Source organism: Anas acuta, chromosome 6 (assembly GCF_963932015.1).
Source record: "Anas acuta chromosome 6, bAnaAcu1.1, whole genome shotgun sequence".
Taxonomy (NCBI): Eukaryota; Metazoa; Chordata; class Aves; order Anseriformes; family Anatidae; genus Anas; species Anas acuta.
The window spans coordinates 23,473,328-23,496,288 of NC_088984.1; the positions used below are offsets into that span (position 1 = coordinate 23,473,328).

Consider the following 22,961-nt stretch of genomic DNA (forward strand, 5'->3'; position numbering starts at 1 on the left):
GTTTTTGTTTTGTTTTGGTTTTTGTACATCTGATTTGTTGCAGCAGGATGAAGCACATTCCAGAGATGCCGACTGCCCTCTAGCCAAACTTTCTGAAACAGCCTCATCTTGCATAACTGAGGAGCTCCTTTTCCTTCCATGGGGATGTTTTCTCCAATTAGGAAGGTGGCTGCTCAGCCACTTTCTTCAGGAAATCCACCAAAGCTGATGTTGGCTCCGAAGAGCTTTCTGTAGGCACAGCCTTCTACTTGCTGCATGTATTTGTTTCCATGCTGTACACCAGCGTTTCACAAATGCTGTGTGGTCACTAGATGTGGGCAGAGTGTGTTAGACCCCTTGCCAGAGCAGTGTCCCTCTTACAGAAGAGGAGGCATTGCTTTGTGGACAGCAGTGCTGCAGGTGTTGGGGTATTTGTCCCCTGCACTGGGAGGGAACAGGAAAGGCAGACACGCAGCGCAGGGAGAATCTCTCCCTGCTGTCCCTCCCCACACTGTGGCTGAGGACCCTGCTCCTTCCCCAGCAGCTGATGGAAGCAGGAGCTGTGTGCCAGAGCTGGCTGTGGACAAGTCTCTGTCCTGCTCTCAGTTCCCTTTAAAATTTCTCAAAGAGCATAGGACATTCTCACAAGCACCAATCTGCAGAGGGATTTTTTTTTTTTTATTTTTTATTTTTAAATGTCCACTGACTTTTACAGACTACGCACAGTGAATATGAAAAAAATCTCTGATGTTCCCTAAGTCATTGCCCACAGCCTGCACTTCATACTCCATTATGTGGTGTGACTTTTAAAAACTTTTTTTTTAAAGGTCATGCTGTTTATGCTGCATAATATGTAATACAATTCCACTGTAAATTAGAAACACACTTTCCAGCCTGCTGCTGTGATTCATGAAGGTGAACAAGATTTGAAATCACAGGTCTCTTCCTCATGTGGAAGCAGTAGTGGAAAATATTTCAATATCATCGTAATGGGGGGCCCTGGATGAATTATGGACTAGTAACGAGCTACAGAGGCTGTTCCAGGACACCTTGCGACATACTGCTGCCTACCTGCTGGTCTGCCTCCAGTAGAACATTCTCCCATTGTTGACACTAAAGACAACTGTGATGAAGGTGATTTTACTTTGCTGTTAGAGGATTTTTTTGGGTAAACGGTAACATTCCTAACCCACAGCCATCTACTTTAGCTATGGAGGAGATGTGCAGCCTTGATGAGTTTCTCTTGGGATAAAGCAGAGTCAATTTCCTATGTGTTGAAATAGTCACAGGCATAGTCTCCAGATGCACCAATTCCCTGCAAGGATTAAGTATTTCATTGCTTGATAGTAGAATGACTTTCAAAAAAAATAAAAATGCTGTCCTCTTCCTTTCCACGTAAACAGTGGCACAGAAACTGGATTTTGAGAGACATGCAGCCTGATTCTGAAATTCACATGACAGCTTTTCAGGGAGCCAGGGTCAAAGGTAAGCAAAGGAGCTAAAGCTGCAGATACTTGATCCTTTTTAAAAAACTTCAGGCTGCACATTACTTCAGAAGGAATAATACACAAAAAGAGGCACAGAATGAGATTGCAAAAAAGAGCGAAGGGCATTTTGATTTCACTTCTGTGTAGAACGTGTAATATGTCTGAAAAGGTATGGGAAGTCTCTGAAAAAAGTGTCTGATACCAGTGTGATGGAAATGATATGTAAAGGAATTAAGTAAATAAACAGGGTTTCAGAAAGCTATTGGTGAAGCAGGAACAGTAAGTAATACAAGGAGGAAACTGAGAAGTGGATTCCTTCCATCTAAGGTCAGAAGTGGTAAGTTCCACTTCAAATAGTAGTTATACGCTTTTTGAGCAATATGGAAAATAATGTAATTTTACGTTTGCAAGGTCTTGTACCAGATGCTGGTGTACTTCAAGCAAAGGGGCAGGCCAGGCCACAAATGAAAGACTGCACATATAGCAAGCCCGTGCTGCCACACAGGTCTGCAGGCAACAGGTGCTATGTGGATGGTGCTTGCAAGGGGACGCTGGGGATCGCAGCAGGGGAAGGGGAAGCACCAGGCAGTGTCTCTATAGCTCCTTATGCCCACTCATGGTACTCTCCTTGGAATATATTTTTGGTCTCTGTATTAGGTCTACAACTTGCCAGAATACTCATGCATGATTACTGAGTTTACAACAAAAGACAATGTTAATTTTTGTAGGAGTGATTTTTTATTATAAAGCCACTTTTAGTGTTTGAATATACTATGAACATAGTCTGTGATATATTAAAAATAGCTTGGAAGAAGCAAAAGAAAGAAGTATTTCACACACAGGAACAAATAAGAGAAGTGAAATAACTCTGTTTCTTCAATATCTGTGCTAGGAGAAATGGAGAGCAAATTATTTTCAACTGTGAACAATGTAAAGAAACTTGGCGAAAATTTCACAGGGATAAAATATTTTACAGGTGATAACTCTATGGTATTTCTGTAGTGCTTGGTCAGTGCATCTTAAGGTGTTTCTGACATGACTGAGAATGCCCCTAGTTATTTGGTGCATGTTAATTTCAAGCAAGTATTTTATTTTCCACTGAATGTTGTTAAAATACAGGACAAAATATTTAAATGCAAGCAACCAAAAAAACAAAAACAAAAACAAAACAAAACAAAACAAAAACAAAAACAAAAACAACAACAACAAAAAAAAACAACCACCAAACAGACCACTAAGTACTACCAGGGTAAGCATCACCCCACAATCTAAGAAAAGATCAGACACAAGATTCGCATTTCTACTGCACAGGAACGTCATTTATGGAGTCCATCCAACGATCTTATACATCAGTGCCCTCAAAAGCCTGGCTTCGTATGTAACCGTATTTTTCCCACTGTGCATCCTCTTATCTTCGAGTGGCTGCTCAATGACAGCTGGGATGTTTCTTCCATACAGTTCACATTGCTTCAGAAACTGAATGCACTCTTGAATAACGCTGTCACGTAGCATGATCATGTGCTTGGACATGTTCTCCAGCAGGGACAGGAAACACCTTTTGGCATAGTACCACGTATCGGTGCTTAGTTTTTTGTTATATGGCTCCAGGCTTTTAATGACCCTTGAAATCCCGAAGTCGTAGTTTCCTTTCACGCAGTAAAGGGTACCAATGACTAGATTAACAATGCAGAGATGGTAGGTGTTTTTCTCAGGATCACCATAGGACAGCTGTTCTTCCCCCTTCTCAATCTTCCTCATCAGCTCCTCAGCATCTTCATTCTGACTTGTGAGGATGTAGGAAACACAGAGATTTGCCAACACAATGGCACTAACGTGGAGAATGTCGTCATAGTGCTTTTTAACTATCGGCTCGTAGAAGCTAATAGCCTCTTTATACTTGTTTTCTTGCATGAAGAGCACGTGAGCCACATTGAGCTTCCATACCTCGTATTCATTACAGAATTCAACTGATTTGCGGAATATCTTTTCTACCATCGTGTAGTTCTTCATGTCCCAGTAAATCTTTGCCTGGGCCATCAAGACAGGTATATATTTATCCAGAGTCTCATCATACTCATTAACGGCCTTTTTTACAGCTTCATCATCCCAGTTTTGCCTAGCTTCCTGCACCTGCTTCGTGAGTTTTCTCAGCTGCTCGGTCAGCATCCCTGCCGAGTCATCTAGTTTGTGGAAAGCCTCCTCAGGGGCGGTCTGACAAGTAATAATGGCATCTAGGAAATTGTACAAATAAGGCGTGAGCAGTTTGTAGGTCAAATGGGCATTCTCTGCCAACACATCGGCTGCCAGGTCGTAGTACTGATGCTTGCAGTAGAGGAGCAGCAAGTTTCCGAAAGTTTCTGGCGGAAAGGGGTTCTGCAGCAGGAGAAACTGCAGTTTTTCAAACCCTTCGGTGGGCTGGCTGTCCATGTTCATCAGCGCTTGGTTGTGCAGCGTGACCGGGTCCAGCTCCTCCTCCGCCCGGGGCGGCATGTCGGTGAGCGCCTCCTGGGCGGCCTTCAGGTTGTGCAGCTGGTACTCGATGGCAGCCTTCAGGTTGAAGGCCTCCACCAGGGCCGTGCGGTGCAGGAGCAGCGTGTTGCCCACGCTGCGGACATCGATGCCCTCGGTGCTCATGCCCACGCTGAGCTCGGGGTGCTGGTGGATGCCGCGCTCTATTATGTCGGAGATGTGCTTGAGGGCGGGGGCGTACTGCTTGGCGGCGTAGCAGCACAGGGCCACGTTGTAGGACAGCTCGGGGCAGCAGCCCAGCACCTGCATGGCACCGGCAAACTTCACGCCGGCCTCCTCGTGCCGGCCCTGCCGGTACAGCAGGCAGCCCAGGTTCACCTCGGCATCAGCCCGCTCCGAGGGGTCCTGGGCCGCCCCGGGACCACCGCCCTCAGTGGCGGCGGCCAGCGCCTCCTCCACCAGGCTCTCGGCTGCGGCCAGGTCGCCCTGCGCGTAGCGGACGGCAGCCTGCAGCCGCAGCACACGGCCCTGGTACGCCGGCAGCTCCAGCAGCGGCCCGGCGGCTCGCAGGGCCTCGCCGTACAGCCCGGCCTTGTGCAGGGCCTGCGCCCGGTACAGGCGGTAGGCGTCGAGCTCGGGGTGCAGCGCCGAGAGCTGCTCGTAGCACTCCGCCGCCGCCGCGAAGTCCTGCAGCTGGTAGTAGCAGTAGCCCAGCAGCGAGAGGCCGCCCCGCGAGCGGCCGCCCCTCTGCAGCTCGCGGCTCAGCAGCGCCGCCGCCTCTGCGCAGCGCCCGCCGCGGATCAGCCCGTACACCGCCGCCGTGTACTGCCCCTCCGGCACCGCCGCCTCCATCGCCGCTGCCCCGGCGACGGCCCCGTGCCCCGGAACGGCTCCGGCAGGCGGCAGCGGGGAGTGCCGGGAGCTGTAGGCGCCGCCACCCGGGGCGGGGACCGGCCCCGCTGCTGCTCTGCTGCTGCTGCACGGCCCGGGAGGGAAGGGGCGCTGCACGGCACGGCCAGGGTGCTCTGCTCGGCACTGCGGCAGTGGCCGAACTCAGCTCTCTGTGCTTAATCCAGCAGCTGCCCGAAGTCACCCCAAATCACCAAAATGTATAAACTGGGGAAAATGAGTTCCCCTGTCTGCCTGCACGAGAAGGCCGAAGGTGCCGCTGCCACCCAGAGCCGGGCAATGGGTGCGTCAGCAACGCGCCCGCTGCCCTGGCATCTGCTGCCCTCGCTGGCCTCCACCAGGCTCCCTAACCCGACAGGCCTCGTGCCCAGCAGTAGAGAAGCGCAGCTGGAGATGGGCAATTGAGCAGGCCAAGCCTGCCGTGTGCCCACGTCAGCTCTGCCACATCGGAAAAGCCACTCTAAGGGCCTAATGCTGGAACAAGATGGGTTTACAGTGGCTGAGTCCTTGTTTTTCTAGCAGCCACGATGCAAATGAGACCTAATGCCTTAGAAACAAATTGCGTTTTCTATATCCGTCTATCATTTTCTGTTCCCCTTTGTGCTTTTATCTTCCAAGTAGTAAACCGGAGAGTTTAATAACAGTTCTACAGCAGCTAAAAGAGAAATTGTTTCCTTAAAACGCTACCTAGACTTGAATATTTTTCTCATTTCAGTATTTCCTGCAGATGACAAGAACAAAGTTAAAATTTACTGATGTTTTTCAAATCCTTTATTTCTAAATCTTGAGTAATTGACTTTAAGTACTCCTAAGCAGTGATACTGTAAGAGAACGCCCTAAGCTAAACGCGTAGCCCTGGAACACAGGACAATAAGTATTTTATTGATGTCTTGTGCTTTTTGAATATGAAAGCTTTACAAGGTGTCAAGAGCTTAAGTTTGTAAAGGCTGATGGAAGGAACAATGTTGGTATCCTAACAGAATCTGACAGCTCTCCTACTGCTTTAAAAGCTTAGATCAAGTATTTTCCTCCTTTCTGAAATTGCTTATTTCAACAGTGTCCTTTTTTCTTGGACGGAACTAGTGTTTTTTTCTTGGTGGTGGTGGTGGTGGTGGTGTTTTCCCCAGGGATACATGCTGTTTTTACAGAATAATGACATATCCAGTATCACAGACTTGTACTCATCTGTACATTTTTTTATAGGAGTAAATTGTCCTGTTGAAGTCATAGGCCAGATTTGGTTTCTGGTCATTCCAGAATAATGCCAAGTGCAGCTGGTAGAGTTAGGTTTACTCCCAGGAATGAGCGCTGCAAGGTCATGCTTCAAAAATTGTATTTGAGCTGCTCAGTCACATGTGTTTTCACTGCTCTTCTATTTGCATAGTTCAGAAATCAATACATACAGCTCTGATTCATTCTGACAAGGTAGTTTCAATGAAAAATAAATACAAAAATAAATCACGGGAAACCATTAAATTGATTTATTATTTTTTTTTTTAGAGAGACCAGTAAAACCAAGTTGTTAATTTCAAAAACATGCTTTAAAAAGCTGAATCAGCATTGGTTGATCTACTAAAGCAAAACAATGAGGGTAATTATCTTAAAATGCAAAAAGGAAAAGGAGGCAGAAGTCTTTCTCAGTATTCATTTTTGAAAGTATGTAGGGTACACTTGCATTAGAAAATACACACACTATTTCTGTGCATGTCAGTTGTTTCCCATACACAAAGGTTCAAAGCATACAATGGTATTCCCCACACAACTGTAAGACGCAGTGTCCAACACGCTTATAAACTGGTAATTAAGTACAAGGTGATCCAAGAAAGAAAAGGTAACAAGCGATACACTGTATATATTCCAATACTGTCACATTCAAGTCATGAAAATCTCTGGAGACTCTCAGCTGATTTATACCTCAAATTTCATTGTTTTTTGTTTTTTTTTTTTTTTTTTTTGTTTTTTGTTTTTTTTTTTTTTAGAAAACATTCACATGATTTTATTATTAAAATCGCCAGTTTCTTGGAAAAGCCAATAAAAAAATGTTACACTCTTCATTTTCTTGCCCAGAATGTTCTCAGCATTGGAAGTGTCTGTTAACATGTTTTACTTAGCCTTGAAATAAACCTGTTCTAATCTGTACTCAGTGCATAAACTGTCTATAATTCGTTTAATCACATGGAGGGAAAATAAATATTTGGCCTGCAGGCTGAAACACTCAAATTTTCTACTAGGATTAATTAGTCTAAATATTAAAAATTATCTTAGGCACTGCTGGTTGCAGTTTTCAAAAACAGTTTGTGAGTACTAGTATTGGCTTTGCTGATAACTACAGGCACGTTATGAAATTGCAGTGCACTATAAGAAGGAGCAATTAGCAAGGACAACAGTCCGGAAAATGCAGCTGCTGTACCAAGGACACCATCTGAATGAATACCTGAGCTAAAAAGAAACGCGCTCCTCTACTCTATAGGCATTTTCTGCAGGGCACAAAACATACCTTCTCAGCAAGATCCCTGGTCTGGCAAAGAAGTAAGAGCTATGACAGAGCTACATGGGGAGTTACATGCCTAACTGCCACATTAGGCATCCAAATTAAACTTTTGTGAGCTTCTGCTGCCTAACCTTGTGTGTGGCACTAAACTGTGTCCTGCCAGAAGCAGATGTCAAGGTCTTGATCAAGTTACGAAGTTCTCTTTTGCCTGTAGGTCTCAGGCTGGGAGAAAGTCAAAGTGATGGTCCACTTTCAGGGCAAATTGTCTGGTTGTCCTATGGCCAAAGACACCTACCTCTTGTCCATCTTGTTTGTGGGAGGTGAGAAACCCTCCTTCTGCCCGATGTGTAGAAGAGCCTCCAGCCCACGTGCTCTTTGCCTCAAACACTGCTGGGTTTCCTGCTGGGGTCACAGTGTTGTGTTGTAGGGGTGTGCTTTAACCCAGGAGGATGCACCTAGGACCCCTCCTGTGCCACCAAAGCCCTTCGGCTCCGTGCAGCTCCCCAGGAGCAGGGTGCACATGGTGGCAGCACCCAGTGGGCCTTCCGTCTCCTTGGTGGGTGCCTGTAAAGGACTTCCATGGGAAGCCCTCGTGGCTCTCTCCCGGCCGGTGGGGAAAGAGGCACACCTGCAGTTTGAAGCCTGCTCTAAACCAAACAGGGCTTGGACACCAGGCTCCCTCCTGATGGCCCTAAGTGATGCTGTAGCATTTAGACCTGTTTTCTTTGGTGAGCAAGGGTTGATTTTGGTCAGTGGTCTCACAGGTAGGAATCCTGAGTGGAATTGCTGCCTGTCCAGAACTAGTTTTGAGGACCGCATTGCAGCTGGACTGGCTCAAAGAACCTCAGGTGGAGAACACAGGCCCTGTGACCCTATGGATGTGGCTCATGCTCACTGCATTTTAGCACTGGAGTTGCAAATACTTGAGTCCCCATTCAAGGCAAAATTTCCACTAACAGCAGGGGCAAGGAAGGGAGGACTCTTCTGTTGCTGAGCCAGAAGAGCCTGTGGTGGGCATCTCCAAGGCGAGGCCATGTGGGAAGCACCCTACTAGCACTGTGCTGGGTTACAGTGGGTTCTCCATCCTCTTTGCCTTGTGTCCTTTGTCCTTGCCTCTGCTGGTCCTGTGTTTTGTACGCAGCCACAGAACTAATGTGATTTCAATGGGTTTTCATCTGTGCTTGTGCAGTCAGCAGGGAAACAAGCCACAGAAGGAGAATTCTGATTTCCTAACCCATAGTCATCTCATCTGTGCTGAGTATGTCTTGGGATAGTAAGCACTAGTTAAAAAAATGTTTCCCAGCATCTTAAATATGAGAAACTTGCTTTTTTACCCAACAAAGAATTCCATAAAGGATTTTCTTTTTCTCTCAAATACATGAGTCTTTCGTTGATGCCTAAACTGTGTTAAAAAACATTTTGCATGTTTTAAGATATATTTTTTAAGACTGAGCTGTATCACTTTCAGACATCAAATTCTGTTCTGCGATACACCACTGTGACCCCCTGATTTCAGCAGGGTTGCTTCGTTTTTCCTGAGAACAATTTGATAAAGATCTAACTGTGCGCTCTCATTTTCTTCCTTGTGATGGAGGAACGGAACCATAACATTAGTCAGCACTTTCTGAATTTTGACCCACAATAGCAAAGATACCGAAAGACAGGAGAAATAGATGGAGGCAATTACAAACAGTCACTTGATTGATGGTTGACATTGTTAGAGCTTCAACTGTATGTCAGGTTGCGGTGGTGCTGAATTCCCATCACTGCCGGTGGGTGTTGCCATGGGCAACAGCGCACTGAAGCCAATAAAAAGGAGAGGAAATGAGGGGAAACTCAACCTTGGGGGGAGCCGGAGGGCACGCGCTATAAATTATGTTACACTTAGCAATATGCAATATCAAAATTCAGGAAAGCTATGTGTACCTGCCAGCAGTACTATGTCAATTCCTAGTATCTGTTTCTCCCATAAAGCATGTGTTACAAGTTTTATATGGCTTGCTGCTTACTATCCTGCATCTATCTTTATTCAGGGAAGAAAGAAGTGGTAAAATAATAGCAGAAACATTTCTATTTGGTGCGTGTATTCACTGCTGTGCAATCTGGATCTCTGCTCCTTCCCTGCTTCTTTCTGATAGAGAAAATGATGTGGTTCAGTTGCATGGTGACATATTGGCTTGCAACGGTACTGAAATTTCCAGCTATTCCCCTATACATATAATTAATTGCACAGAGGGTTTTGTTTTGTTGTTGGTCTGTTTTCTTTTTTTTTTCTTCTTTTTTTTTTTTTTTTTTTTTTTTTTTTTTTTTTTTTAAGGAAGTATCACACAGAACAACGTGATCAGCAGATTTGGTGTTTCTGTTTGATTGCCAGACACACGTAGTCAGCTTTTCAAAGGTGCTAACGACTCACTTTCCTTGGAAAGCAGGCAGGCTCCTTCTAGCATCTGGTTTGCTGGGCTAGGTTCTGATTTTCATGAGGCTGGTGTCAGTTCAAGGTACCTCCATGAAGTAAGTGGACTTTGTCACAGGTGTAAAGTTAAGCTGAATTCAGCTTTAATTTCTGCTGCCAGACAATGGTATATTTAGCATCGCATTTTTCATGGAGTACAAAGGCTTTTATTCTCCCATGAATGGGAACTCGTAAGCACTGCAACACATCTCCTCTTGTGCCCTATCATGCAGCAAAGAAAGCACCCTCAGTTCATAGAACACAGTTTTGCTACCCTAGTGATCCCTGTACTAATGGAAGGAGACCAACTTTCGTGTAATACCAGCATCACCGCATAGAACTGGACACGTTTGGTTTTGTGACCTATCGTGTTTGATTAAACTTTAATGAACCCCGCTACCACAGATGTCTACATGTGACTCTAGGACTGCACTAGCCGTAATAATAACCATCTTAAATTGTCCTGAAAGAACTGCAAGAGAAGAGGTAGTCAGTCCAATGATATTCTTTCTCTCCGTCATTTCAAAATACTCATTTCAGCTGCAGATTATACTAGAAAGGCTTATCCATGGTCCAGTTTTCAATATAATATAAACCTGAAGCATAAGGCAGCAGATTTCCTTTTTTATTTTTATTCTATTTTCATTGAAGCCCATTATTTTTTTCCTTAGGGGACACTGTAATTTAAAAAAATGTGTTAAAGGAGTATTTAAAAACAAACAAACAAACAACAACCCTCTAAAATTACCATGCAATATTTTGCTTTTATGCAAGCTTCCCCTTGCTGAGAAATTTACTGCATTGTTAATATGAATTTCTCAGGGAAGCAGGGACAGATTGGTATTTTTAAAGATAATAAAGTTTGTTGTTAAATGTAGCAAAGGTAGGCAATTCTAAAGGCCCTGATCAATCACTAAGAAGCTTTGTTGTAAAAAAATACTTCTTTAGAATACAAAGCAGGCTTTTCAGAACATCCAGGCATAAAAGAGGAGGGAAGAGTGAGAGAGGAACATCACAAAAGCAGGCATAATTGATTCATAACATGTACTGAAGAGATGCAAAACAACAATGTGATTACATACTATTCTGTTTTCCTGCAGCTCCTTGCATGTGAATTGACCAGCTTGCATCCCAGTTCTGCTCTGTATTATTAATTTTATTAAGCTGTAAGTTCTTATATTTCAGTCTGTTGTCAGCTTTACAGATTTTTACAGCAGCAGTTGAAATGGAGCGGAGCTGAATGAATGCTTCTTGTGCTGTCTTCCATGTCATTTCAGAAAACAGCGCAATCTCACCGCAGGCCTTCCCTTCAGACTGACTAAACCTCCAAGTAAAAACAAACTAGGCTGCCATCAAGATAATATCCGATCAATTAAGCATGTCTCTGAAAGCATTTCTTAAAAAAAGTGGTGTGCCAAAGCTTACGGAAGCCTTTCAGACAGCTTTTATCATAAATAGACATTGACATTTGCAGGCTTAATTTATGTCTTTGAGAGACACAGTAAAGCTAGAGGAAAAGGGGGTCGAGGATGCTGCCTGAGAAGGAAGTCTTTTTTGGTGCAGCTCCTCCCATTTACCTCTGTTTACTGCCACAGAGTCCAGCATAGGCTTCAGTTTCGCATTCAGCTTCACTAGAGACTGGAAGAAAATAAAAAAAAAAGGGAAGGGGAGAGAGAAAAATATTGATGGTATTTCCAGTCTGCTGATGGACAGACTAGGGAGTAACATGGTAAAAGGAGCCTGAACTGCACCATGCCCCTCACCCTCCTCACCCCTGGCTGTAAATTCCCATGTAGGTAAAATTTTTCATTCCCTTTGAGATTTCTTTATCATTTATGATTTGACTTGAGGCTTTAAGTAAGCCACCAAAAACGTCAAAAAAAGCGCCTAAGGTGGCAGAATTGCCGCACAACTACTAGAGCTTTCTTGTAATCCTTACAGATAGTCCTTCTGAGGCATCCCTCAAGTGACTGGGGCTTCTTGATTACTGGTAGCTATGAACTAGTTGGATGGCTAGCTGGACAAAGCTGAAATAAGCTTCAGATTCTCCCACGTGCTACCTTCTTATTCCCTGCTATAGATGAGTAAACCACAACAATACCAGGCTTTCCAAAGGTGGCAAAAAAAATCCCTTTCTGTGTCCTCAAAGAAAAAAAAAAGAAAGGTTTCTTTTTAAAATCCACTGAAATTGCCTCTTTTCTACATACCCAGTCCAAAGCCCACAGAAGTCAGTAAGAGTCTTTTATCTGTTTTCAGCTGGAGTTGAATTATCCCCCCAAATGATATAATCCCTGTGCTCTTTTACTAGAAGTTTATTTCAACTTTAATATCAAATGTTTCTGTAGAAAGACAGTAAGTGTTTCACATGGCTTTGTCCCTACATTGAAGAGAGACAGAACCCCATCAACAGCAGCACATGATGCAAAGAGAGGGTTAACAGCTGCCCCCAAAGTGGCCATGTGCTGTGCTGGTTCAGGACAGAAGACATATTTTTCTTTTGCAGTTTTTTTCATTGGGAAGAAATGGGTTTTGATGAAAGTTGGGTATTGCACTTTCTCTGATAGCATGGAAACTACATACTTGCCATTTGAAATAAAGGATTGGTGTGAGGAAAAAAATGGAGAAGGCAGCAAAGGGTTATCTTCTAAAAGTGTAGAAAATTATAATGAAAAGAAGGGAGAACGGAAAAGGAGCAGGGAAGAAGGTACCTTTGCAGTTGATTATTTTCTTTTTATTTTTTTCTTTTTGTGTGTGTGTGCGCGCTTTAAATAGCAGGCCTAACAGCAACCACTTTAAATGGTCCCCAGAGCCCAAACACGACTAAAGAACTGGATTTTTTATAGCCAGCCTGTAAGCCATGGAGCTTGGCTAGCTACTGAAGTAAGTCTCGGTAAATTTTTAATTGAGCTATTATATGATAATTAAGGGTTAATGGCCTGATTTTAAGATGTGCTGAAAACTTGCAATTTCAGTTGACTTCAGTAGCAAATATGAATGCTCAGCACTTCTGAAAAATCATGCCATGAGTAAGTAGCTGATTTGTGTGGAAGTTGAAGTTAATCTGTTTGAAATTATTTCCTGAGAATATGGCACAAACTGGGCAGATAATTTTGCAGCTTTGTAACTGGAGTAAGGAGTAGCTTACTGCAATCTCTGCCATGGACAGTATTACTCCCTGGTGGCATTTGTGCTGTTTTTAGAGTGGCTGTGGGTTGTAACACTCCTGGCACCATACCTCACAGCTCCCTGTTTTAGCTCCTTATTTCATACCATTTTGTATTCTCCAAACCAGTTTGGTGGAATCTAAAAAACAGGGACAGCAATGCAATAAAAGCACCTGTCTGACAAGCTTACTGCTGATGTCCTTAGCACCTGCATGGCCTCTGCCAAACCAAGTGTCTGGAAGTAGCACTTCAGACATTCAGATCTTGACAGCAACTTAGCAGATCCGTTCTGTACGAAGCCAGTATCCATCCAGAGTTAAGCTTGATGGCATTTCTTGAATCTTCAAAAAGTTCTCATGAAGTATTTTTTCAGTATCTGCTTAAGATTTTTATCCTGCCTTTGAAAATATTTCAAACATCTCTCTGCACAAACACGGCATTCTGTACTCACACCCCATCAGCCCCAGGATCTACAAGCACAAAATGCCGTGCAGTTTGTTTCCATCACAAACATATCAACAACCTGTATCTACCTACAAGCAGCATAGAGGAGGAGGTCACTGGACAGTAGGCTCTGTCTCAGCGTGTCTGCTCCGCTCGAGGCTATGGCTGCATCCTTTCCGTACCATTTTGTTGCCAAGACTTAGCACAAAACCACGTTTTCAATCCTAGAGCCAGGGAGCAAACAGGGATCAGGGCATGACCAACTGCCTGTCCCTCCACGCTTAGGCATGTACCATGCTCTTACGGTAGGTGACCTGCCTCTGACAGGCATCCTGCATCTCACCTGGGTCCAAAGGTGCCAGGAGGACAGTGGGTGCTTGAGCTGCTGAGGTCAACTACCTTTGTGTTGGCTACAGCAGAAGCCCCAGTTGATCAGTAATAGAATCAGGAAGCACCCACACCCTGTAATCACCACATCTCAGGAACTGTAAACGTTATTAAATCCAAAAGGAAATACACAGCTTTCCCAGAAATGTATCCCTAACTGCATATTATGGAGTCTGAGAGCCCAGACACAACAGAGGTCAGTAGGTAAATAACAAGAATGATTAACTAATAACATTAACTGTAATGAAAATAAATTAAAGGGAATATTTAAGAAAGAATAAACCGTGTCTTCGATATTCAGTTTTACCATAGCACAAGCAATTAGTTCTATGGAAAGCTGACAAAATATATAGTGTAATTTTAAGAAACTTTATTCTGTTATACATTAATTTAGATTAGGGATCTCGACAGCGCAGATTTTGCACTTAATCTATAAAATGTCTTTATTCAGACATTGATCTGATGTTTAAACCACTGCTTCTGTATTTAGTATCCTTTCACTTTGGGACTCTTTCATTCTGATCTAGCCTTTTAATTAAACCAACTACTATAATTCCTATGGAAATTAGCTTTTATTTTATTTTTTTTCCAGCTACCAAAGCATTTAAGTAGGACTTTTCTGATACAAAGTACACAAATTGGATTTTACTTCTGCTTGAGATGTAATTAAAAACTCATTTGATTACTATATTTCTGGCTCTGTTTTAATTATTAAACTCCAGTAATCAATTTTCTTTTATGAAGCTTCTGGGAAATTATCTCAAAAGCAACACATTTCTCTCCCTTCTGGCAGGTTCTCTACCATTTACTGAATTACATGCATAGCACCTGTTCCTGATTCGGATTAAACCACCAATTTATTCCTAAAGCTATTTAGGTTTATTTGGCTGTAGCCTAGTCAGGCTTTTTTGCCTCCTGGCTGCACTTTTACTTTCCATTTTACTGCATGAAGCCCCCTTGATGTACTGCTCCTCCATGCCACTATTTTTGATACATGCCTTGTACAAACTGCTTTGCTGTCTAATTTGCTACCCAGCTTCTTAAGGGCCAATTTATTCTTTGCTTCAATAGGAAGAGGCTTGGTGTTCAACAGCTGACACAGGTTTACCCCCTTTCCTGTAATAGCTGCTCATCTTCACAGAGCGATAAAGCATGCCGGGAGAGCGGTTGTGCTGGTGGCTTGTGCTCAACATTAGGAAAGGCCAGATAGGTTTGCAATTCTCTTCTGCATCCATGTGTTACCTCAGGTACGTGGCTAAGCTGTTTCTCAGAAAGTTACTGTACAGCTCTGAATTTTTCCTGTCACCTTCAATGATTTAGGTCTCTTTTGTGACTGTGACATGCTCTGCCCATGATATCCTTTCACAAGGCAAGCTCTTCTTATGGATGTGCTCCTCCACTACAACAGAAGGTTACTGGCACTTCAGCACTACAGCACCCAACTGACACTGTAACTAAAGCATAGAGAATGCAGAAATTGTAGAAGTACCAAAAACAAACAAACAACCACCAAACAGAACTTTCAGGGTGGGATTGATGGATAACAGAAGGGGCATTTGTTGGTAGATCTGCCTCCTGGGTGGAAGAGCAGTGGTGGGGGGGTAGAGGGCTGTGGCTGCTACATCACCATTATCTCAGGGAAAGGATGTTATCTGCACCAGCCAAGGTGCAGCACAGATGTGGCCAGAATCTAATCTACTGCTAAAACAAAGACAACATTTTGTTGTATTCTGAGACTTAACACCAAATCATTTTAAGGGGCGCATTGCATGCCCTAGCTTATGAACACTGCAGGACCTCCAGAGGGTGTCTTTTTTTTTTTTTTTTTTTTTTTTTTTTTTTTTTTAAAGGTTCTCATCCAAATATTGCCCAGTTGTGACCTTGTTTAACTTACGCGCCTTGACAAGATTATGGCTCACGGAAGTATGGTTGTGGGTCTAATATTTGTAAAGCGAGTTTATGGAATAAGACCATATAAATTCAGTTTTATGACTGAACACATATCAAAAAGTTATAGGTCGCAGTGTTCACTCTGCTTTGGAACCCAGTGGTTTTTAATGAATCACTTTTATTATGTAGGCAGTTTCTGAGTTGGAAGGGAGGACTAGTGACCGAGAAGCCATGGGGATAAATTCAGACCTGGTGTAAGCATATGAAGCATTGCTGAAGTCAAGAGAGTCGTGACCAGTTACAGCAAAGCTGAATTGGACTCCTGAGTTTTGCTGAAGTGGCTTTCATGTAAGAATACATAGGCCAAAGGTGAGCCATCTATCTGAAAATCCTTGAACTTCAGATTAGTTCAGATAAAAGGGATCTGTACTGCAGTCATCCACAGATTTGAACCTCATAATACAAATATTTGATGCAAGATGTTAAGAAAAAACAAAAGCATTTCTGCATGCATGCCTGTGTACTAAAACCAAAGAAACAGATAAAATTTTACCTTCTGTAGGTAGAATACATAAAATACAGTGATATAGAGAAGATGCAGGGATTAATGTATATGAAGTTTTGACTGTGTGCACGTGTGACTTAATTATTTGCCCTACTGATTTATGGTCATATGTAACCATTAGGTTCCAGAAGAAATTACTGTATTTGGGAGATGGCTGAGTTCATGGGGGGGTGGGGGGGTGGGGGAAAGACTGGGATTTCATTGTTGATGGAGACTTTTTTTATTCTTTCTAGGGCTAGCTGAGGGCATTTCCAGGGTGTCAAATACACAGTGCAGATGTGCATTGTTTTTGCATTTTTGCCAGTGATTTTTCTTTTAATGCCTAAAACTGTAATTAGGTGAAATGAATACACTACTAACTTTCCTGATAAAAAATGGGAGTTTCCTTTATGTTCCATATAGAAGTCATTAGCGGTGGGGAAGAGAGCTATTTGTGAACAGGAAGGGATCTAATACACATATGAGCGTTCAGCTCTTCTGCTGTGAATCAGTGTTATATTTCTGGTGATGGTACAGTAGCAAGAATAATGCTGCACTACTTTGTAACTAAACGTACCTACTATGGAAGGGTGATTATAAGATTCTCTGGTAGTAAAGACAAAGTACTTGGTAGCCAAGTACTTTGGGGGGGAAGGAATGTGTACAGAGTTCCTGGTAGCAAAGTGTGTTCTGACCAATATCAATGTTGCTTTGCTGTCAAAGGGAAAGAGTAATATAGGAGTGGTACCTACTGAAGTAGCTCAACTGATGTCTTGCTAGAGTTGTAAATGATTCATCCGTTCATAATAATTTCATGAAACTGAGGGTTTGCTCAGAAGAGTTAGTGTTTCATAAACAACTTATTTGTCTCTACTGTTTATGGTTTTGATTCTACATCTGAAGTGTGGAAATATAAAATGTTTCTACCCCTTCTCCTTTCAACATTTTCGCCAAGCAGCCGATCAATGTCTTCTGCCATACTATTAAATGGATTTTGAAAAACTCTTCAAACCGTATCAGCCTCATATCCTTATTTAGTTCTTCGAATTTGCCCTCAGCTGGGAATTCTGCAGGCAACTGTGATTCTGTTGTGTTAAACACTTGAAGTGTTTCATTCATCATCATTTCTAGTCCTTTTCTGATGCAATGTAGTTTGTGCTTTGTCTTTCTTGAAAACTGAATGGCTGTTAAATTATCCATTTATCTTCTTTCAGATTTGCTGTACAATTTGAGTTCCCGCTATTGGCTGTCTCTTCTACCTTATCTGCCAACTTTTCAATCTACTTCCTCAGATCTTTATATGCATTTCCATACGCGACTGCATGTCCTTCGCAACACATTGAGCAGATAATCCTAAATAAAACAGCAACAGAAACTGTAGTATTATGAATTATTCACTTCTCTCAGATCATGGTGAAAGCCTCATTGAAGCCAAGCTTCAATGAAGTTGATGGCAAATGTTCATTATTCTGTATTCTCTCAAATATCTCGGTTGTTGACCTGCCCTTTCAGTTGAGATCTTTCTGGCATTAGATAACTGAGAAGTAATTTGAAGAAGTACACTTGTCTGAAGGGAAAAATGTTTCTTCTGTCCCTTCTTTCAACCAATTTGGGAAAACTGGTACATTCCTGAAGTTGTCAACACTAATACAATGTTTCATCAGTAATCTCACCAAGTTACAAAAATCCTAACAAAAATAATTTCCAAAGCCAAAAAGAAGCCCTGCCTGCTTTCAGGAAATGAAAAAGAGGATGAAGATCTTTGTGTCTCTTGTAAAAAGCTGTTTGTGATACTTACTGGCACAAAAATCCGTGTTCCAAAACCAGCAAAATTGTGCCTTTCCATATCACACTTAGTGACTGACTTTCAAAATTACAAGTAAAAGCATTCCTTCTTCTTTTTCTGGTTTTCTTTTATTGTATAGCTCTTCACCTTTTCTCTCCATTAGTATATGAGTAGCACAAAAAATAGACTCTTAGGTTAAGAATAAAGAGGTAACAAAAACAGTCTGCTGATGATTTATCCCATTACTGTAAGCTGTAATACAGTCAGAGTACCTGAGTTTTCTGAGAGTTCAAGAGCATTTATTCCAGGTAGCCTCGCTTATGTTCATCATTGGTAGACAAGCAGCAAGGGCAACAAATGTGCTGAACCCAGCCACATTGCTATTTCAAGGCTACAGAGAGATCCTTCTGCAGTGCAAAGTCTCTTTTCTCTGTGACAAACCCTCATCCCTAACATAATCTTTAGCTACCAACTCCCCTCCAGCACTGGCATGTGGCATAATTTGCCTGATTAAATTTCCTCTGAACCAGATTTCTTACAAACACAGCAGAATATGCTGCACCTGCTCTTCCTCGGATAATATTACCCCCTGGATTTCAACAGAAAGTGAGACTAATTTAATCTGCCAATGTGTGTGCAGCCTCAGTCCATGGTGTATCACAAACTGCATCCTAAACCTATCTGCTTTACTAATCCTTGTCAGCCAGGCAGTCCCAGGAAGCATAGATGCATTCTCTCTCACTCTTTGTGTCCAAGCCATATATCAGAAGTAACCCTTGCTAACATCTTTTTGGTGTTCGTTAGGATCTACCAAAAGCTATCCTTCTCTTCCCTCAGCATTCTATAAGGGAAAAGCTGATTTCAATGAGAATCACACAGAGCTGATGAAATTCCTCCCTGTAAACACATTCTTCCAGTTTAGTCCTGATTCCCCAAACCGACCCACTTTTTTTTTTTTTCTGTTGAAATACTTCTCAAGAACGTGCGTACATGTTTCAGTGAATGGCTGTGTATTGTTCGTAGTGAACAGCTCGCTACATAGTGCTAGCCCTGCCCCCTAAGTGCAAACAAAATAGAACAGCAGCGCTCTGAATTTTGTGCCAGCAACCCCAGTTTTGGGTGAATACTGGGTACAGCAAGTCATTGTCAAAATGTACATACAGATAAGATCTTTGTCCTTTAAATCATTTTTTATTATTATTATTATTATTATTATTTTAGTTATTACTATATCGAGGACAGAGACTTTTGAACCAATAAATTGTTTTGGTTACATCCAGTGATTCTTGCCTGGATAAGTACTAAGCCATACCATACAGCCCATTCTGGACTTCCAGAGGAGTGGTCTAAACCCTGACTTTCTTATGCGATATTTCCTTATGCAAAATTGTCATTGAGGGATCGAGGGAAAAGGATAGATTTGGTATTTGAAGAAGGGCTGTATCAGGACATGGCAGTGTAAGCATGATTCTTAAAGCATATCTTTTCTTCTTTTCTGCAAGGGACTATTAAAAGGTTAATCTCCCACCTTATAATTGTAGCTAGAGTATAAACTTTTGGAAAAAATCAGTGTGTGTGAATATGAAGTTCTAATTCAGGGTCTAAGTCAATTCTTGAACTGGAGAAATTAAAGCAAAGATGTAGCCATAATAGCTGGAGACTTTGTCTTTTTTTTTTTTTTTTTTTCCTACACTTTGTAGAAGCTCTGCCACTTATTATACCCTGTTCCTTTAATATCTGCTAACAAGTAGGATAGATGTTTCTGCAGCTACATCACCATAGAGGAATTACTCTAAAGAGGATTTAATTACAAGGCAGGACGTTATTGGCTGTAGGAAGACAGGCATATCAGAGCACTTGGAGTGATTAGATTTCTTTCTAAGTCTGTCAAACTGTTATAAAGAAGGGCTCTGTCCTTCAATGTTTCATTCAAGTCTAAAACGTTTAAAGTATTTGCTAGAATTAAAAATAAATGTTTCTGCTCTTCCCAGATTCTCCCTAGAATCTTGGAAGGAATAATACAGCTTCACTCTGTATACCATTCTGCGTTTAAAGCTCCTACTTCCCAAGAAAATCTTGAATAGCACTAAAACAGAGCAGTTCAATGGAGCACCAAGGTAGAGGTGAGCAGGGCAATCTCAGGCACGCATAAGTTGTATATGCCGTGAGCTTCTTTATCTTCCACAAAGACATCTCCCTTAAATTTAAATAGCTGCTGTCATTCTCACTGACTACCTGACTATGTATTTATCTGCCCAGAAGCAGAGTGCATGGCCTTTGGCCCTGCTATTCATAGTGTTACTGTCTCTGCCTAACAATGCTGTGAACAGAGCTGGGCTTCTGTTAGCATCTTTTGTTTGAAGTGAATCACTAACGCTTTGATGTTGTTTGTGAGAAAAATAATGATTAAAAAGAATAAGATCTTCGCTCTCCTGCTCTGTCTGCTCCCTACAGAGAAATCTGATCTGAGTTAGGAAAAATCTGTGGCTGATCCTGTTTTAGGTACGCACACACCACAGAGTCCAGGAGGGGAATCTATTGGTGTTGAAACTCCTAGCATCTCTTTACAGGAGGTTCAGAGCAGTAATTTGTCTTAATGATTGAAATGGTGCTCCCGTTATACAACACGAACATTTATGTTCAACTAAGTACATAATACTTTCCCTGCATGGTGAACGCAGCTGCCAGTGTAGCCATAGTGCTTTATTTTCAGCAGGATGTCAGATTTTCTGCTTTAGTTGCATGTGATTCTCCTTTACATAGTGTACCAAAAAAAGGGGATGATTACTCCGTACTGAAGCTACATTAGTAGATTTTAAATGCTCTACAGATCAAAAAAAATGCATTTTTTCCTTATAAATGATTATTCTAATAAGCTTGTTTCTCATCTGTCTACTGATGAATGCTTTTCTTGCTAGCATTTTTGAATAAAGAGCAAATGTGATGCAGTAAAGCGTAACTAAAGCCCCTAAAATCAGAACTTCAGAGTAAATGGGTGGCTGTTATGCTACTCAAGGCAAAAACTTCACTGTCACATAAAAATACTCTGATCAGTGATCACTACGGTAACAAAAAAGTAAATTCAATAAAATTATAATGTCCCAAGTGTAATAAAAAGAAATGAACAAAAAATAGGGAAGCTTTTATCTTCACAATCCTTTGATACACGGTGTGAAGGAAATAGATTTGATTACTACAGTATTTTGAAATTGGAGGTGGCTTAATTCCCACATCGAGCAGCAAATGTGGGACAGATCGAGGGAGCAGAGCCACAACTTACCTTGTGCCAAGAGTCAGGCTTACAGAGTAAAAACAAAAAGGTTTTGATTTAGTCAATTGGATATGGGAAATCTGTGTATAATTATTATTATTTTTTTTATCCCAGTTATTATGTATTTATATTCAGCTTCACATTAGCTTATATAGCACATTTTATACAGCTGTAACCTCCTTCAGGGTTGGACTGGCATTCCAAACAGCAGTCAAACAGGATGGCTAGCAGAAGGTGCATGGATCTTGAGAATTTACTAGTCATTTGTAAACCTCCTTACAGGAACCGAAATGGGCCACACTCAGAAAATGGTTCCAGCCAGATGAGCAGAGGTACACATCTCCTGCCATGTGTTTGCTTTATCACATTGCCATGATACACATCTGCCTAATAAAGGAGATTTAGGTTATCCTTTACTTGGGACAAAAACTACATCTCAGGGTGGGTTGTCATAAGCTACCTTGAGGAGAGCAGATGCATATGGAGGAGGTAGAGACAAATCTCCCCAGAAGACTGATTAAATCCCAAAGAATGTTTCAAAATGAAGGAGAAAAAAAAAAAAGTGGGGGAAAAAAACCCGCTTAAGGCAAGGAAGGCCAGAACTCTCTAGAAAGCTCTGCAAAGTCTATATGCCAAGTGTTTTAATTATCAAATATTCCTTGTGGGCACTCTGACACATGACTTAGCTCTGGACTCTGGAGAAGGTATGGGTTTGTTACAGCATAGTCAGTGGCACCAGGGTGGTGTCAGATCACTCCTGCAAGTGTGCACTATGAAGTTCCTTCCATGCTGTTACTTAAGAAATGTGCAGCTGCCAAGGATAGCCTGTCCTCAGGACTACTTTGGGTAAAGAAAACTTTGGGGGGCTCTGCTGGTCTTTTTATAGCAAAACTTCTCTCTCACTGTAATGGTAGTTGCCAGCATTCACTGATTGCTGGGACCATCTCTACAGTCTGGGTGTCAAGTAAAATGGAGCACAGCGTTGGGGTCCTGCCACAGCAGCTGGGTTGGTATGGAAGCAAGTGTTCCCCTGCAGAGTTCCCTTCAGGCCTCTGGACGCCAGGATCTGCCCATACAGATTCAGGACTTCTAATCACTTGCATGGAAATAACTATATGCAAAAGCCTTGAGTTTGTTCTCTATGGCTTAATGTTGTAATTTTGGTATCAAAATGAGCGTCAACTGTTTGTCAAATATAAGGTTTTTATAAGCACTATGTTAGTGAGCTCTATGAGCACTGCTAAGATTTTACTAATTTGTCAGCTGCCACTCTGCCTCTTTATGTTGTATTTGTAATGATGTAACCCATTCTGTCCCCACATGCAGTCCCTACAACACATCATAAAGGCTAGAATTTTAAGGAATATATTTAGAATGAAAAAAAAATAATTAAAAATCTAAGACTTGCCCATAGTTGTAGTGTGTTCAGCCAGCCCTAACCAGAGGATTTACAATGCCTGAATACACTGCTGATGTGATATGTGTATTGAGGTTTGATTAAGCTGGATATGAAAATTAAAACTTGGCTTCACATTCAAGAGAGAATCTCCCACAGCGTGATACTATGACATCAAGTTTTCTGTTTACCCCTAAGGCTGGTGCTGCAATGACTTCCAGGTTTGATGGTGTCTCTTTTTTAAGTTGTTGAGCAGCAGGCTAATAGCTGCACAGCATGATGCAAAGACAGC

General features: G+C 42.1%; 2 protein-coding genes and 1 long non-coding RNA gene across 3 annotated transcripts in view; 1 reads left to right on the top strand and 2 right to left on the bottom strand.

Annotated features, from left to right (window-relative positions):
- Window positions 1-1,350: 1,350 nt before the first annotated feature.
- On the top strand, window positions 1,351-18,613 carry LOC137858304 (uncharacterized). The gene is made up of 3 exons (XR_011097636.1): window positions 1,351-1,464; window positions 15,862-16,041; window positions 16,471-18,613. It is a non-coding gene; the product is annotated as an uncharacterized lncRNA (long non-coding RNA).
- LOC137858302 (intraflagellar transport protein 70B-like) lies at window positions 2,182-4,830 on the bottom strand. Its single transcript, XM_068685804.1, has one exon. The coding sequence runs from the start codon at window positions 4,785-4,787 to the stop codon at window positions 2,787-2,789; it is 2,001 nt and encodes a 666-aa protein (XP_068541905.1). The 5' UTR covers window positions 4,788-4,830; the 3' UTR covers window positions 2,182-2,786.
- PDE11A (phosphodiesterase 11A) overlaps window positions 6,303-22,961 on the bottom strand; it is a 134,798-nt gene continuing 118,139 nt past the window's right edge. Inside the window, exon 20 of the mRNA XM_068685803.1 lies at window positions 6,303-11,425. Within this exon, the coding sequence (XP_068541904.1) occupies window positions 11,264-11,425 (162 nt within the window). The 3' untranslated portion in view covers window positions 6,303-11,263. The remainder of the gene's footprint in view (window positions 11,426-22,961) is intronic.

What these genes read in the sequence shown, in the direction of transcription:
- LOC137858302 (XM_068685804.1), bottom strand. Translation starts at nt 4,787, where the DNA reads ATGGAGGCGGCGGTGCCGGAGGGGCAGTACACGGCGGCGGTGTACGGG.